This window comes from Geotrypetes seraphini, chromosome 10 (genome assembly GCF_902459505.1).
Source record: "Geotrypetes seraphini chromosome 10, aGeoSer1.1, whole genome shotgun sequence".
Taxonomy (NCBI): Eukaryota; Metazoa; Chordata; class Amphibia; order Gymnophiona; family Dermophiidae; genus Geotrypetes; species Geotrypetes seraphini.
The window spans coordinates 47,945,084-47,963,062 of NC_047093.1; the positions used below are offsets into that span (position 1 = coordinate 47,945,084).

At 44.2% G+C, this 17,979-nt stretch overlaps 1 protein-coding gene across 2 annotated transcripts in view; it reads right to left on the reverse strand.

The window, feature by feature from the left end:
• The window catches only part of GAS7 (growth arrest specific 7), a 93,938-nt gene that overhangs the window by 6,860 nt on the left and 69,099 nt on the right, over window positions 1-17,979 (reverse strand). For both annotated transcript variants that reach the window (XM_033961063.1, XM_033961062.1), the window contains exons 6-9: window positions 10,731-10,859; window positions 6,469-6,592; window positions 5,040-5,119; window positions 469-567 (exon numbers count right to left, since the gene is read on the reverse strand). In XM_033961063.1, the coding sequence (XP_033816954.1) occupies window positions 469-567; window positions 5,040-5,119; window positions 6,469-6,592; window positions 10,731-10,859 (432 nt within the window). The remainder of the gene's footprint in view (window positions 1-468; window positions 568-5,039; window positions 5,120-6,468; window positions 6,593-10,730; window positions 10,860-17,979) is intronic.

Below are 17,979 nucleotides of genomic sequence, written 5' to 3' on the forward strand. Positions count from 1 at the left end.
CTGTGCATAATAGGACGCGGAGTCAGACAGCAGAAAAATAGAGGAGTTGGAGTCAAAGGTTTGGTGAACTGCCTCTGTCTCCAATTAGCCAATTAGCTTAGTAAAAGGGGGGATATTTATTTATAAGGATTTATTTACCGCCTTATTGAAATCTAGGACAAGAATGCAGTTATTTATGCAGTCCTATTTGGGTGCTAAACCTGGCTGGTTAGGTCTGAACATAGGGACCTAATCGGACTCCACCCCCGAAACACTTCTGAATGCTCTCGACATAGCCAGTTTTAAGTTCGGCGCTAACCAGCCATTTTCAGTGTGGTTGGCCACTTAAGTGCAACTGAAAACGACCAGATAGCCATGACAAAGCAAGTTAGCCGGTCAGCGGCCCTTGCTGTCTGGCTAGCTTGCTTTGAATATGGTCTGGAAAATATATAGTGGTGTTTACAGTCACAGATAGACAGAAGAACTCACGCTTTGGTTGAACATATCAGTTTCGTGTCGCAGTTGTGTATACCGACAAAGGTGCTGTCGAATCATTTCTACTCGCTCTACCTCCAGCCTCTCTAGTTCCTAAGGAGGAGAATTTGCACAAGGCTGAGATTCAACACACAACTGTGATATCTAATATTGTCTCCAGGACATAACTTTATGCCCAAAGACAGATATGCATCAAACAAACAGCCTTCTAATACCTGTCTCCATCAGTGCAGTACATCAACAGATTATTTATAGAAATTCAAGTTATTACAAAGAATACAACAATGAAAATTAAGGAAGGGCAGAAGAGAAAAGACATCAGTGTGTGCTTTTAATTTCAAGAAATAAAGCCATAATTAAGGGAATTTGAGAATCATAAGAGCAAAGTTAATCTCCTCCTGCTCTCTGGGACCCTTGTCCCTCTCTTTCTTCTTGTTCCTTTCCTATAACCCTTCATTGGAGTTTCTTTCTTCCTAACTCTGTAAGCCGTGCCGAGCTCTACTCTTGTGGAGATGGCGCGGTATACAAACCTAAGGTTTAGTTTAGTTTAGTTTAATCTGCATATTTCATTGATTGATATCTTGCCCCATTAAACCAGATTACAAAACAGAAAAAAAAGATTGATTTTCCAAAATAAAAGACAAATAACTTTATCTTATCATCAGATATTGGCCAATGAGACTCTCAGAAGAACAAACATGAATCTGAATTTTAAAAATATCTATTCTGCTTAATTAACTTCATATTTACGAGGGCAAACTGATCCCTATGGCAATCACTTGAGATCTTAATAGCTACACATTTGTGCTTCCCTTGTCAAATCCAGAAACACTCTACTCACTTGCCCAAAAGCATTCTATTCTGTGCAGTAAAAAGAAGTTTAAAAATTCACTCATGGTCCGATTCTAGCAACAAAGAATAATAATAATAATAATAATTTTATTCTTATATACCGCCATACCCGGAGAGTTCTAGGCGGTTTACATCAGTTACAGTAGTATCTGCGTTGACACGCAGATTTACAAACAGTTTGAACAATTTTAAACAATTTATCAGCAATACACAATTTATCAGATAAAAACAAATGTTAAAGCAGGTTTACAGCATTTTATCATGTAAAGATAATTTATCCGATATAAGTAGTTTATCGGATATAAGCAAGTGTTAATCGAACTTAACAGAGGATGACGGGCGGAGGGGAGATAGGGGAGAGGGGAGCAATTAAGGGGAGGAGAAGAGCGGGGGGGGGGGCGGGGGGGGGGGGCTAGTAGTAATGTAAGCAGGGGGTGGTTGTTAGGGGTCTTGTTTGCCGAATAGGTAGGTTTTGAGTGATTTTCTGAAGCCGAGGTAAGTGGGGGCTTCGAGTATCATTTGTGCAAGCCATGGGTTGAGCTTAGCTGCTTGGAAGGTGAAGGTTTTGTCTAGGAATCTTTTAAGATGGCAGAGTTTTAGAGACGGGAAGGCGAACAACTGAATTCTACGGGATTTCTTGTTTGTGTTGTAGAGGCTAAAGTGAGAATTGATGTAACTTGGTGCTGAACCATTTATCGATTTGTAGCAGAAGCATGCGAATTTAAAGAGGACTCTAGATTCAAATGGCAGCCAGTGAAGTTGGTGGTAGAAGGGGGTGACGTGTTCCCATTTCTTTAGGCCGAAGATGAGACGCACCGCGGTATTTTGGATTATTTTTAGTCTCATGGTGGTTTTCTTTGTGGCGTTGAGGTAAATGATGTTGCAGTAGTCAAGGATGCTGAGGATGGAGGATTGTACAAGTAGGCGAAAAGAAGGGTCTTTTACTAAAGTTCAGTAAGTTTTTGTACTTAATTCTTGCAATTAATTTGGAGTAAATGCAGGTGGCATGCTCAGCATCTGCTCTGATTCTAGGGAGTATTTCTATTAAGTGGGTGCCAACATTTAGATGTAGCCAGAAATTAGCATAAACATGGACAGAGTCTGGGAGGAGCATGGGCAGGGTACATGTGTAAATTAGAATCGTAGAATTTATTCCTGTATTATAGAGTGCATAACTCCATTGGCACACTATTTACTCATCAAACCTCTTTATAGTAGTAGAGGTGAATCGATCGCTTCAGTCAGTGGTGTTAAAAGGGGGGAGCGGGAGAGGGATGGTCTGCCTCAGGTGCCATGTTGGTGGGAGGGCCGGCACCGTTCCTCCTCTCTGCCCCCTGCCTTTTCCCACTCCTCTAATTGTTCACAGCTGTAACAACTTCAAAGTGCTCCTCATGACTGCATCGTCTCTCCCGTTGACATCACTTCCGGGTGCAGTGCATAGGAAGTGACATCAGAGGGAGAGCCAACGGGGTTGTGAGAAGCACGTTGAAGTTCTTGTTGCTCATGGCGGTGAACAACTAGAGGAACGATGGAAGGGAAGGGGGGCACACGTGTGGCGGGGGGATCAGGGAAGGAGTTGGGGAACAGAGATGAGGGTGGGGGAGGGACACCACCACCACAGGCGCCTCTCACCCTTGCTATGTCACTGACTTCAGTATTTCAAACACACTCGCTACTCAGATTAAATTTACAAAAAAAAATTTTTGCGGACCTCAGTAGCTACCCTCAGAGGAATTTAATTTATCGAAACTGAGCTTCGGTATGCCAGTATCTTCATAAATCCTTCTTATTCTTTGCAGCATTCAAAATTCATTATTCATCAAGGACTTATGAAGATATTGGCATACCGAAGCTCAGTTTAGATAAATGAAATTCTTCTGAGGGTAGCCACTGAGGTCCACAAAAAAAAAAAATGTTGTAAATTTATTCTGAGAAGTGAGGGTGTTTGATATACTGAAATGAAGTGGCGTAGTATATGAGGGGAGCGGAGGGGGTGGACCATCCTGGGTGCCATGTCGGTGGGGGCGCTGGCACCTCTCCGCCCTGCCTGCCCCACCATGCCACGCTCACGCCATCCCCACCCAATACCTCATTAGCACGAGTAACTTCTGCCTGTTGCTTGTGCCAGCCTGGTTCCCCTCTGAATCACTTCCGGGTCAGGGGGCCAGGAATTGACGTCAGAGGGTAATCCAATGTTGGCACAAGGAGCATGCTGGAGAAGCCATTCATACTAGTGAAGATTTAGAAGTTCGGTGGAGAAGGGAGAGCACACTTGTGTAGTGTGTGTGTGAGGAGGGAAAGGAGCAGGGGGCACAGAAGGAACTAGGGTATGGGGGTGTCATTGCCCCGGGCATCTCCTACCTTTTTACACTGAAATGTATTTTAGGGTGAGCATTAACACTAGCTCTATGGTTAGTGTAGGTGGTCCAGGCTACTTGTAAATTATACACTAGCATTTTACCTGGTACACTAGAATGCTATTAAAAAAAAAGTAGGTGTCTGCTTTGCTTGATAGAATAGGCTGAGAAAAGGTGCCTAATCCTATAACTTCTCTTCTATTTCAGTCTTTATGGGTGATAGTTGTAAAGATATGTTATGGCTATAATGCACATTATTTGCTTCTTAAAACATGGTACTAATGCAAATTATATTTTCATAATGCATGATAGTTTGTTACATACCAATGAGATGCAAAACATGCAAATGCATGTAAAATGTCTTATTAGTAGGTAAATTTAATAATGTAGCTTGCTATAAGCAATGAAAGGCATTATTTCTAAAAAATACTACCAGCATAAAGTCACTTTCACAGTATATAAATAACAAACATTGCTTGTGACTAACCTCACAAGTAGTGTTATGTATTTTACCTTTCTGGGAGCACCAGGCAGCTAAGCCAAGGTCTGATGCTCCTGAGTGCTTCTTAGAGGGGCAGGTCAGGTTATAATGAGCTCCCACAGATTCCTTCTCAGACATAACCTCCCTGCTCAGAAGTTCCCCTCTTCCAATGGAAGCCCCCCTCCCCCCAATCTTGAAGCCATCCCCAAATTCAAGCCCCCATGCAGAATGACCTCCAATTAGCCAATGCCCCTACCCTCCCTTAGGCCACCCAGACCTACCTTGAAAATCCCTTGGTTCAGGCAGTATTCCCCATCGCAAGTACCACAGGGCTGCCACTAGAGGTCACAGCAGCCATTTAAGGAGCCATAACAGGCAACAATGAGTGGCCATCACTCCTACCTGTAGGACCCCACTAAACCACCAGATATTAAATAGGTAGGCCTGGGAGGGGGACTATGGAGGAAGGAGGGGGGTTGGGGACCCTATTCTGGGGTGTACTGCCTTTAGGAGTGGGTAGGCAAGAGATAAGGACCTGGTCTTGGATGTACTGCCTTGGGATAGAGCTTATACTGTCTTTGGGAGTGGATGGTAGAGAGGAAGGATTGAGATCGAGTTTGGGGGAGTGAGAGAAGTACTTATGCAGGTTCTGGCTAGCCTGCACAAGTGTTTTATGTGGGTCCCTGCTGAATATCAGAACCCCCATAAGCACAGGCAGCCTATGCAGTTTGAAGCATTGAAAATCCAGAGTTAATTCTGCCCACAGCAGTAAACATTAACCCCCCCCAAAAAAAACCAAAAACAAACCCAAAACACAACAACCCTGACTTCCATGGGCTGAATATCAATCAATGTGTATTTAGGATGTAACATACCAGAGTTGTTGTCACCATCTCTTCAAACCACTTAGATTGTGCCTGATTATAAAGGTCCACACATCGCATGAGCTCATCACCTACAAAGCACAAGGCAATAGCAAATTATAAAGCAAGCCTAGAAAAATCCTCTCCAAGCTTAATTCTACAACATCAGTAAAACTGCCTTCGTTGTTTATTTTATTTTATTTATTCAATTTTTCGTTCTCCCAGGGGAGCTCAGAACGGTTTACAAGCATTTATTCAGGTACTCAAGCAGTTTTCCCAGTTTTATATGCTGAGGCATGAATCCATAACAAGTGAGCTAAAAACACCTATGCAGAAATAAAGGCAGTAAGAGAATCATTGTTTTTTAAGCAGATCATTACTGTGGACTGAATTAAGTCACCTTATTTATGACTGGGCTTTGGCATTGAAAATCCGGGTAAGTGCGGTAACCTGGAAGTTAACCAGGTACCTATGAATATGCATTGAAAGCAGGGCATGCACATAGATCTCATGCATATTCATTGGGGAAATCCTGAAAACCCGACTGGATTGCGGCCCTCAAGGAAGGACTTTGAGACCCCCTGCTTTAAGTTGAGCAGGAGTCATCCAACTGCAGCAGGGGGTGGTGCATCAATATTGTGTTTTCAGCTAGTAGAGACAGGCAGCTTCCCTAGAGTCTAGCAGAACTTGCCTGTTCCTCACTATTGAAAATGTGATAGTGAAACAGCACCACCCGCTGGTGAGAGATGATAATGTAGATGGGATGGCACAAGTTGTAACAGCTGCTTCTTCCTCTTGTCTCCCTGACTTTTGACACCTTGCTGTCATTCTAATGGTCAGTTAAAGGGCAGGAGCTAATGTCATCAACCAGTGACTTGCCCAATCCCAATAGCTTTACTCACCACACAGTCCTGATAGCAGTAATTAAGGAACAGAGGATGGAAGATGAAATCCCTAAGCTGTAGCTTATACCAGTGTTTCTCAACCCAATCTTCAGGCCATACCCAGCCAGTTGGGTTTTTAGACTATCCACAATAAATATTCATGGGAGAGCTTTGCTTAACAAGGAGGCGGTGTATGTAAATCTCTCTCATGATTATTCATTGTGGATATTCTGAAAACCTGACTGGCTAAATATGCCCCATAGGATGTACTGAGATGCACTAGCCTACACCAGGGGTAAGCAGTTCCGGTCCTCGAGAGCCGGAGCCAGGTCAGGTTTTCAAGATATCCACAATGAATATGTATGAGATGGATTTGCATGCACTGCCTCCTTGAGATGCAAATCTATCTCATGCATATTTATTGTGGATATCCTGAAAACCTGACCTGGCTCCGGCTCTCGAGGACTGGAATTGCCTACCACTGGCCTACACTATTGACAGATCAGCTGAGGGAGTAAACTTCCAGAGCATGAGTAAACATGTAGGTAAGTACTCACCGGCTTGCGTTGATTTTCTTCTCGCTTTCTTGATGTCTTCCTCTGTCTTATTACTGAGCTTTATCTCTAGTTGTTGAGTTTTTACTTCTAGATCTTTTTGTCTCTCTACTAGAGCTTTCCGAGCCTTGAATAAATTGGAGAAAAAAAACAATTAACCAAATTGGAAGTAATACTAGGCTCATAAAGACTCCTGAAATAGTTCTGTTAATAAAAAATAATTTTATACTGTATCAAGCAGGTGGAATAGAAATCTTTACATTATGGAGTCAACATTCATGCCAAACCCTTCCAATTCGCTATTTTCAAAACCTATTTTCTTGACGGATATCTATGCTTTTGATCAGTAGTTTGTCTAACTCATAAGGATGTGTAGATATGGTGTAGGTGAGACTAGGGTGGGCTTATGACGTGGACATTTTTCTGCAATGATCAATCATTTTAGAATATGTCCAGTGAATAAGTTAGATGTTTGGGACTAGACCTGTTTTAATAATGAATATGAAATACAGGGTAGAGAATGACATGGGGAAAATAATTTGTCTCTGTTCCTGTGAGCTTGCCCCATCCTGTCCACATGAGCTCGGTCCCCATCCCATCCCCATGAGCTCAGTCCCCATCCCCGCATACCATCTGATCCCATCCACACAAGCCTCAAATAGTTTTATACTGAACTTATTATATTAAAACTTAAAAAGAAACAAAATTCTGTACAATTGTCATTTTATAAATCAAAGTTCTGGCTGCCGAACTAGAAAAGAGATCTTCAGCTGGCAGGGCTTTGTTTATAAATGTTTATCAACACAACTAATATACTACTTTATCCTAAAGCAAAAAATAAATAAATAAATAAAAATTTTCTACCTTTGTTGTCTGGTTTCTGCTTTATTCATCTTCTCTTCATTCAATTCCTTCCATTCACTGTATGCCTTCGCTCTGTCTCTTCCATATGCTCTGTTACTGTGCCTCTCCCTGCCATCTCTCCCTCCCCCCATTGGTCTGGCACCCATCTTATTCCCTCCGCTCCCCCCATAGTCTGGCATCTCTCTCTTCCCCATTTCCCTTCAGCGTCTTCTCCCCACTCTCTCTTGCCCATTTCCCCTTCAGCGTCTTCTCCCCACACTCTCTTGCCCATTTCCCTTCACCATTTTTTCCCCACTCTCCACTTCTCTTCCCCATTTCCCTTCAGCGTCGTCTCCCACTCTCCACTTCTCTTGCCCATTTCCCTTCAGTGTTTTCAGCCCATTCTCTCTTCCCAATTTCCCTTCAGCATTGATTCCTCTCAACACCCCCTCTCCACTTTCCTCCAGCGCATGCACGTGCATGTCCAGCAGCCCCTCTCCCTCCCAATCGCCGCCATCCAGGCATCTCCCTCCCTCCCTCACCCTCACTTTACCAAGGCGATTTTCTGGGGGGGTTTTCTTCTCCCAGCTGCCAAATCTGGCTTTCATCAAGTCGCGTGTGGTCGCCGAAACTTCTCCTCTGATGCAACTTCCTGTTTCCAATTGCATCAGAGAAGTTTCAGCAGCCACATGCGACTTGATAAAAGCTGGCTCAGGCAGCTGAGAGATGAAACCCCCCCGAAAATCTCCACGGTAAGGTGAGGGGAAGGATGGGAGGGAAGGAGATACCTGATCAGAGACTGCACGCGTTCCCTCCCTTAACTGCGGAGACAAGGCCATTCACCGTTCTACGGGGTGGTGAATGGCCTTGTCCCTGTACTCACAGCGATGACGACTTTTTCTCCCGCCATTTCAGTGGGTTACCTGTGGCTAGCCACGGGTAACAGCCACCATGTCATTCTCTAAACCAGGGTATGAGACTGTGTGGTTAATGAGGAAGAGATGATGACAGTAAGGTGCTGGTTGCCTATGTATTTTTGCTCTGTTTTGTGGGTGTATTTATTGTCGATCCTGTATGTATTTTTATATGTAATTTTGTATATTAGTTTGTTACCTGCCCTGGGTAAGGGCAGGATATAAATAAATAAATAAACCAAACTCAGATTTAGACATCATATCAAAAATGCCCTTCCACGTGTGACATTCAACATGGACAATGGCTGTTCATTCCGAGGATTAAGAATTCTGCCCCCAGTGGTGTGTCCTGCCACAGTCCCAAGAATCTCAGGATATTAGGGATATAATATGCAAATATTGGTCAATTTTGAGCATACATCCTCAATTAGTAGGCTATCGAAAGTTTGCATATACAGTACATGGGGCCACAATATGGGTGAACATTTGACTAACAGGAACTTGAGGCTCAGTAGTGTAGTAAGGTGGGAGGTGAGGGGGACAGTCTACCCCAGGTGCCACGTTTGTGGGGGCGACAGCACACCTCCTCCTCCACCTCCTCTTCTCATTCCTCCCCTTCCCTTCCCCCATACCTCTAGCTGAAGTTGTTGTTCGCTGCAGTCAACAATGTGCTCTTCGCAGCCCCATCGACTCTACCACCGACGTCACTTCTGGGTGCCGCGCATAGGAAGTGCTGTCAGAGGGAGAGCTGACAGGGTCGCAATGAACACGTTGTTGACTGCTGCGAGCAACAACTTCAACTAGAGGTATGAGGGAAGGGAAGGGAGGCGCATGGCAGGCAGGATCAGGAAAAGAGGGGGGGGAGCAGAGATGAGGCCAGGGGAGAGAAGCCACCACCCCAGGCACGTCTCACCTGTACTACGCTACTGATGAGGCTGAATCAGTGTGAGGAGGACCCAGGACGTTTTGCTTGTGGACACTGTGAGCTATCGAATGACGTTATTGCTAAAAAGTGATTCGATAGCTCACAGCATTTTTTTGGCCTGGGCAATACATTGTTTTCCTAGCTCTTCTTTACGAACTGAGAGCATTCCTTTTTGTTTTGTTTTTTACTAGTATACTGGCGCTATCTACTGTATTTTATCTATACACCCTTGAGGAAGGCTTTTCAAGCAGAAACAAGGACCGTGTTGGGGTCCAGTACAAAAAGGACTAAAGATTCTCTGTAAGGCTTGCCTTATGTTTTACCTATTTATATTTACATGTTTTTAAAATTTATATGCTCTCAATAAATTGATTGTCCTTGAGGCTGATGTGCGGTGTCCCTTCCCCACTCATTCTGTCTTGCATTGCTGTACGTGGAGTTGTGCTTTCTTTTTTGTTGTGGAATACAGTAATCCTAGAAAACAGGCATAGTTTAGTTGACTCCATTAAAATTCTTGAAGTGGTTCTAGACAGTGAACTACAAGGTCAATATCCAGATGTCTGGCACCCAGGATGTTGTACAGGTACAACCAATGTTTAGTGCCATAGCCATAAACCTAGCTAAGGAAACTAAGAACTGCCTTTTCAGAGGCTCAACTTGCCCAGTTCAATTTTATTTTTATTTATTTATTTTAAAAAATTATAAACCACTTAGGTCTAAGTGGAGAGAGACAGAGATAATGGTTACTGCAGATGGGCAGACTAGATAGGCCATTTGGCCTTTATCTGCCATCATGTTTCTATACACAATTGTAAAAACAAACAATATAATGGCAAATACTACAAGAATAATAAAATACCAAATATTACAAGAATAATAAAATTAGTAATCAATAAAGTATTTAAAAGTGCTATAATAGATTCAAGTCATTCCTTCTTAACCTTAATCTTCCCTAAAAATGGAAGACCACCCATACCTGGAACAATGTGTGGGCACTTGTACTGAACAACACCATACTTTCCAAATCTGCTTCAACTCTACCTCCTCCCCCTCCCCCCCAAACTGTCTGGACAGTTCTGTAATGAGCAGAGCCCATATTCAGTGGTACTGTCCAGTTAAATGCCACTGAATATTTTGAGCTAGCCAGCCAGCTCAGCGAGATTTAAGAGGCAAAAGCCTCTCCTGCCCAGAGCAGAAGCTGGAGACAGGACTACAAAGCCTGCCTGTAGGCTAAGGGGCTCATTTCAAAGCACTTAGACACACAAAGTACCATAGGTTACTATGGTACTTTGTGTGTCTAAGCGCTTTGAAAATGAGCCCCTATTGGTCTCCTTCCGTTGAGGCAGACATTGGGCCCTTTATGGCTTAGGGGCCCAGGGCAATCGCCTTGGTTACCGCCCCTTAATGCCGACCCTACTATTAGGAAGAGAAAGCACAGTGAGGACTTAAAAAAATGTAACAAAAGAAGAGATGGAAATAACCAGGTACTTTAGCTGGAATGTCTTGTTAGTGAACGGATGCACTCTCAGATGTTTCACATCCCCTTATACAATGCACGGTGTTACTTAATTGGAATCTCTTACCTTTTCTACAGCTGCATAGCGACTGGTCAACTGCTTTCGCAAATCTGCAATTTGATGGTCAAATTTCTTCATGTCTTTCTTAAAGCTTTCTCTGAAGTTAAGGAGTGGCTTTACTGCCTCAATGTGTAACTAAGAGGGGGGGGAAGATGAAACCCAGCTATCAGAAAGATATAGAAAATGACAGCAAAAAAAGAGATCATAAGGCCTACTCAGTCTGTCTGGCCTAACAAACAGTTCAGCCTTTGCATCTTCCTACTTCTCCCTCAGAGATTCTTGGTGCTTCACCCACTACTTCTTCAATTTTGATACTGCAAATTACACACTACTGAATAGCGTATCGCTGAATTGTTATTTTTGCGCATATGTATTCATGTACATTTACATTCCTAGAATATCGGCATATCGACTTTTAGATAGTTCCTTAGAGAATTACCCCGCCCCGTCACACTCATACCTGCCTCTTTATCATGATAGAACAAAACACAAAAGACCCCCCTCTCATCAATACTGGGCAAGTTTCTCAAATAATATCATCATATAACATTTAAAGGATTTTCAATATTTAAATGTGCTCATAAGCTCTTCAGCAAGGCGCCACAGCAGCTGTACAACGTCGCTGGAAAAGTGCTTGAATTTTAATCTTAACACATTGCATGGAGCAAGGAACCTTGCTTCTACTGGAGTGGCAAATGTTATGGCTGTACAAAAGCTGTTTAACAGTAGACCACTTATCTGAAAAGGTTAGTTCACGGCTCCAACACAGTCTGTGTTTCGCTAACCTACATCAGGAAGCCGGAAGGATAAGCTTTTTGTATTGATTTTATTTGCAGTGTGCCGTGCCTGAGTCCTTTGGTCTACATACTTGATGTTGAAAAAAAGACGCTGTTTATGATGATAGTCAGAGAACTCATAGGATAGGGGCTAGATATTAAACATAAGAACATAAGAATTGCCATCTCCGGATCAGACCCTGGGTCCATCAAGTCCAGTGATCCGCACACGCACCCTGGCATAGTTTTTACTTAGATCATTGGGGGGTGCAGTATGCGTGTCATCAAGTGGAGCATTATGTGGGATCCCTTGACAGAGCACAATTGGGGAAACATATGGGGGCTAGTTTGCAGAGATTTTTCTTTAGGGAGGAGGGGACCCCTCTTTCGGTTTTGAACATACTTGCCAGTTTGCAGGATTTGCAGCCCGATAAAGACTATCGGTGTCAGGTCAAAAGCGCGCCGGGACAAAGGCGCGCCCAGACAATTGAGCGCAGCGCACGCCGCCGCACTGCTCTAAATTACTGTTTTTAGCGCTCCGACGGGGGGGGCATGGGGGAACTCCCCCACTTTACTTAATTGACATCGCGCGGCGGTGTGGGGGGTTGTAACCCCCCACATTTTACTGAAAACTTCACTTTTTCCCTGTTTTTAGAGAAAAAGTTCAGTTTACAGTAAAATGTGGAGGGTTACAACCCCCCAAACCCCCCATAACGCCGGCGTGATGTCTATTAAGTAAACTGGGGGGGTTCCCCAACAAAACCCCCCGTCGGAGCCCCTAAAAACTGTAATTTACAGTGGCGCGGCAGCGTGCGCTGCGCTCAATTGTCGGCACGCGCTTTTGTCTTTTGCGCCATTGTCTATGAACCAGACTATCAATCGGTCAAGGGTCGCTGGGAACAGGAGTTACAGGTTGCTTTGGGACATTGGGATGTATCCTTTTCCCCTCTCTCCCCCTCTTAGAATCTACTCATCAAAATTGCTTTAGACCTTACGCCTTAATTGTAATTTGTATTTCTCTTCCTGGAAATGTCCAGTTATCGTTCTGATGTAATCCGCTTAGAACTGAAAGGTACAGGCGGAATATAAGCCAGTTATGTAATGTAATGTAATGTAGCCCGCACTCTCAGGGTGACACCGTGCGCATGGTTGCGGGAAATGTATTATAGGGTGACACTAGAAGCATATTATACTCGCACACAATTATATTACAGTGGGAGTCTCCCTGCACCAATATGTCATAAGTGCGGACAGGGGGAGCACACCTTGGGACATGCATTCTGGTCCTGCCCTATAATACAGCGCTTCTGGAGCCGTATCGTTTCTTATATGTCAGGCTTGCTAGGGAGAGTATTGCGGAGCACACCGACCCAGCTGGTTCTGGATTTACCAGAGGCTTATGGCCGTTTGCCCCGGGGCCCATTGACTTTATGTAGGAAGATGAGCCTGTTGGTCCGAAAATGTATCCTTCAGTACTGGAAGGTTCAGGACCCTCCGGCGTTCTGGCATTGGCGGAACCAATTGCATCAGTTGGCTACTTGGGAGGCAAGGGATGCCGGGGGGGGGAAGAGGAACATCTGGGAATCCTATTTGCAGTCCTTGAACCCAAAGGGCTGGAATGCCATATTAAGGTGGTTGTCCTAATTTGGGCAGTTTGCAATTCAAGGGGTAGAGAGTTTTAGGGGGGAGGGGTGGAGAGTACCGTGGGGGGGGGGGGGAGGAATGAGTGGGGGATAGGGTCTTTTTGGATGTTGCATTTGGATTGGGAGGGGGGTATATGGTTTACACATTTCGTGCCAGGTCACTGTTTCTGGGTTTGGTGGGAGGCGGCTGATGGACGGCGTGCTCCAGGGCTCATCAGAGTCCAGGGCCCTGGTTCATGTTGTAGTGTTTTCGGAACTACGCCTGTTGGGGAATGTGGTAGGTAGGAGGTGTGTATTATGTCCCCATGGAGAAAAAATGTTGATGATTGTGGATATTGTTCCTTTGTTCTTTTCATGATGTTGCTATCATCTGTCTGCTTCTGTTGATTTGTGGTTTTCATCAATAAAAATTGTTTAACCTTAAAACATTATTTACTCAACAATTTGTAAGACCTTGCTTTCAGTTTGCATATAAATTCTAATCATCCCAGCAAAGAGCATTTTAAATTTCAAACCAAGGTAATGGTGATTTTCAGTGCCATAATTAAAGATTAGTATGAAATGACTCATTTGGCTTCCACATTAGTACTGTTATTTCTGTAATATTGCTCTTTTCCAGCCACAATAGCCTTTACAACAAACCACAACTTTTCCATGTAATCTTCTGCCATATAAGAATTATTTAGTTTTACTCATAAGTCATAGTTTATTCTGGCATTATTACCATTCATATGGCTAATTCCCCTCGCAAATCTGTTAGCAAGTGATTTACAATGAGAACAACCTTAAACAGCTGTTAGAATTATTTGGGTCACTATATAACAGCTGTGGTAGGAATTTTTCTTAAATGTTGGCAGTGGGAGTTAAATATAATACTCATTCAGTCCAGAATATTGAGCTATACAACTTCTCCTAATGCAGGCATGGATGTACTCGTATATTGGAAGCGATTGAACCCTATGGTGCTCATTTCAAAGCAGATGGACACTTCAAAATGCCTAAAAAAAAAATTGTCCGTCTGCTAAAAACTTCCAAATCCCAATTTTGGAAAGTCAGCATTTGGACGTTTCCTAGTGCAGTTCATCCAAACAGCAAGAGGGCGTGTTGTGGGTTTGACTAAGGACAGTTCAAAAGTAGGACATTCCAGCAATGATTTGTGAACGAGAGGAAATGTCCATCTCTGAAAAAGACGGACGTTTTATTTAGAACCGTTTTAGTCATGTCCAAGTTTCAGACAGATGCTCTGAATGAGCAGCTGACCATCAGAGGAATTAAGGCATAAGCCCCCTTCTCGATCACCCTGCAATGTCAGCTGCAAGCATTAAAGACATTCTAAGCAAAGCACCACACTGGTTAGAAGAGTAGCAAGGAAGTGACGTCGGAGGGGGATGGACCGGCAGAAGCAGTCATTGCGGGACCTTCCTGTAACAGATCTGGCCGCGTTGCCGTTGCTGCGGGGGGGGGGGGGGGGAGGGGTGTTGCTGTTGCTGGGGGGGCCCGTTGCCGTTGATGCTGGGAGGGGGGCCATTGATGTTTAAAAAAATGGCAAGTGAGTTGTCCTCCTTCAGCGGGCCCCCCTCACAGTTTTGGGCCCTAGGCACGTGCCTACTGGGCCTATTGATTAATCCGGCCCTGCCTCTCATATGAGGAAAGACTAAAATGGTTAGGGCTCTTCAGCTTGGAAAAGAGACGGCTGAGGGGAGATATGATTGAAGTCTACAAAATCCTGAGTGGAGTAGAACGGGCACAAGTGGATCAATTTTTCACTCCGTCAAAAATTACAAAGACTAGGGGACACTCAATGAAGTTACAGGGAAATACTTTTAAAACCAAAAGGAGGAAAAAAATTTTCACTCAGAGAATAGTTAAGCTCTGGAATGCGTTGCCAGAGGATGTGGTAAGAGCGGATAGTGTAGCTGGTTTTAAGAAAGGTTTGGACAGTTTCCTGGAGATAAAGTCCATAGTCTGTTATTGAGAAAGACATGGGGGAAGCCACTGCTTGCCCTGGATCGATAGCATAGATTACAGGGGTGTCAAAGTCCCTCCTCGAGGGCCGGAATCCAGTCGGGTTTTCTGGATTTCCCCAATGAATATGCATTGAAAGCAGTGCATGCAAATAGATCTCATGCAGATTCATTGGGGAAATCCTGAAAACCCGACTGGATTCTGGCCCTCGAGGACCGACTTTGACACCTGTGGCATAGAATGTTGCTACTCCTTGGGTTTTGGCCAGGTATTAGTGACCTGGATTGGCCACCGTGAGAACCATTGGTTCTTGATGAACCATTGGTCTGACCCAGTAAGGCTATTCTTATGTTATGTTCTTATGTTAACTGTATTCAAGTCTAGGCCACAAGCCCACTTTTTTGAAGCTGCTTTTAACTCCTAACCCTTAGTCACTTGTGAAGTATCCATGTCTGGTTTTATCATTCCCTCTGTTTGATAATATTGTAAGCTCTATTGAGCAGCGATTGTTTCTCACATGTTTAATATACATGTGCCTTTCTTTCCCCCCTGTTCCTCTTTAACTTTGCTGGCACAAGTAACATCTCTGACCTGCTGCCTGTATTGGCCTCAGCTCTCCCTCTGCTGTCACTTCCTGGTCCTGTGACCATAAAGTGACTTCAGAGAGACAGCCGAGGCTGGAGATGGCGCTTGCACCGGCGAAGAGTTAGACATACAGGGGAAAGGGAAGGTGTGTGCGAGGCGGGGTAGAACCAGGGAAGGGTCAGGGACGGAGAGAAGGTGAAGTGTCAGCGCCCCCACCAAGATGGCACCTGGGGCAGTCCTTAACCACCCCCCCCCCCACCACCACCACTCTCTTACTACACCATTGGTAGTAGTAAATACCCTTTCTCAGGCCTATCGGTCACTTTTCTCTATTCAAAGAGAAGGCATCATTTCTCTCCCCTAAAGAACTGTCTATATCAGTGGTTCTCAACCCAGTCCTCAGGGCAGACCCAGCCAGTCAGGTTTTCAGGACATGCACATGAAAAACGAAACATGTATGAGATGGATATGCACGCAAATTATATCTTATGCATGTTCATTGTGGATATCCTGAAAAACTGACTGGCTGGGTCTGCCCTGAGGACTGGGTTGAAACTAGTGTTGCCCGATTCAGAGAAAAAAATTTCAATTGATTCAGCCTATTAAATTGATTTTTTTCGATTTGATTTGATTTGCTTTCCCTGCCCAATCAGGCATTTTTTTTTTTCAAAATGTCCTTGCAGGTTTATTTTGTAGTCTTTTCACCCACCCCACCCCTCTTTGCCCTCTCCAACCCCATGATGGCACTATGGTATAAACAAAATAAACAAAACATACTTTTCCTCTCTCCCCCCTCCCCCCTCTTTTACGAAGGCATAGCGCCGGCAGTGGCGGTAACTGCTCTGATGCTCACTATGAGCATCGGAGCAGTAACCATTGCTGCCGGCGCTAAAACCCATACTATGCCTTTGTAAAAGAAGGTTTCTGTTAGGTCCTAGCTCACGCTTGCTGTCTAACACTAGCTCTGGCAGGATTCACATTTCAAATCTGACATACTGTAATCACAAAATAGAAAATAAAATTATTTTTTTCTATGTTCCACTGCCATATCCAACATTTGTTTCTTTCCCATGGTCTACCATCTATCTCTCTCTCTCTCTGCCTTGTGCCCTGGGTCAAACCTCTCTTTCCCCTCCATGCAGCATCTCTCCTTTCCTCCCGCCCCCCATTATCATATGCAACATTTCTTTCTCTCTCCCCATGCACCATCTCTCCCTGCCCTCCACCCTATGTACAACATTTCTCCCTCTCTCTTCTGCATGCATGTCTCCCTCCCCTCCACCATATGAAGGATTTCTCCCTCTCATCCCTTTCTACCTCTTTGTTTCATTTCTCCCTTCTTCTCCTCTACCCCAACAATTCTTCCTCTCTCCCTTCTCCTCCCCATGTGCAGCATCTTTCCTTCCTTCCCTCCCATCCCCCTGTGCAGCAACACCCCACCAACTTTCCCACCGTGAGACCTGACATACCTCTGAGGCCTCCAAAAAGCAGTAACAGCAGTAGTGGCGCTCTGAACAGGCTGCTTTGCGGCCTGTCCCACTAGGGCTTCCCTCTGCGGCAGAGGGAAGGCCTCGGTGGGGCAGGCAGCGAAGTAGCCCATTCAGAGCACTGCGGCTGCTGCTGCATTAGGAGGCCTCGGAGGTATGTCAGGTCTCACGGGGGTGGGAGTCGCAGAATTGATGAGTCTGATTTTCTCAAGACAATTGAGCTTCTATCTTCTATTATTTTTGTTGCAATTTGCCTTGAGCTATTCTGGTGAGGTATTGGAATAAAATTAATTCTATTTTACATTACATTCAGATTTATCCTTCTGTTTCTAGGCTTTATTTTCCTTCTCGCCATTTCATTGCAACGGTACAAAGTAACACTTCTGGACCTAGTTGTGGATCTGGGGTATTAAACCCCCTCCCTCCCCCCACAAAAAACAGCACCTACAAATGAAGACAGTCACCTCTGCACGAATAACAGCAAATCCAACAGAAAAGAGCAGAATGCGCCTGGTCTTCAAATCCCACTTTAATAGCAATAAATAATAAGAACCATGCATAAAACAGTCTTGTCAATCATCATGATTTGCAAGATGTTCTCATGATTGACAAGACTGTTTTATGCACGATTCTTATATTGCTATTAAAGTGAGGTTTGAAGACCAGGCTCATTGCTCTTTTTTTTTTTTTTTATTGCATTTAAAGAACCCACAAAAATGGTCTCTGTGGCATTTCCTTTATTGCTCATTACACCAGATCTCTGAGCCATGTCATAATGTCTGCCCTCTTCTTGAATAAC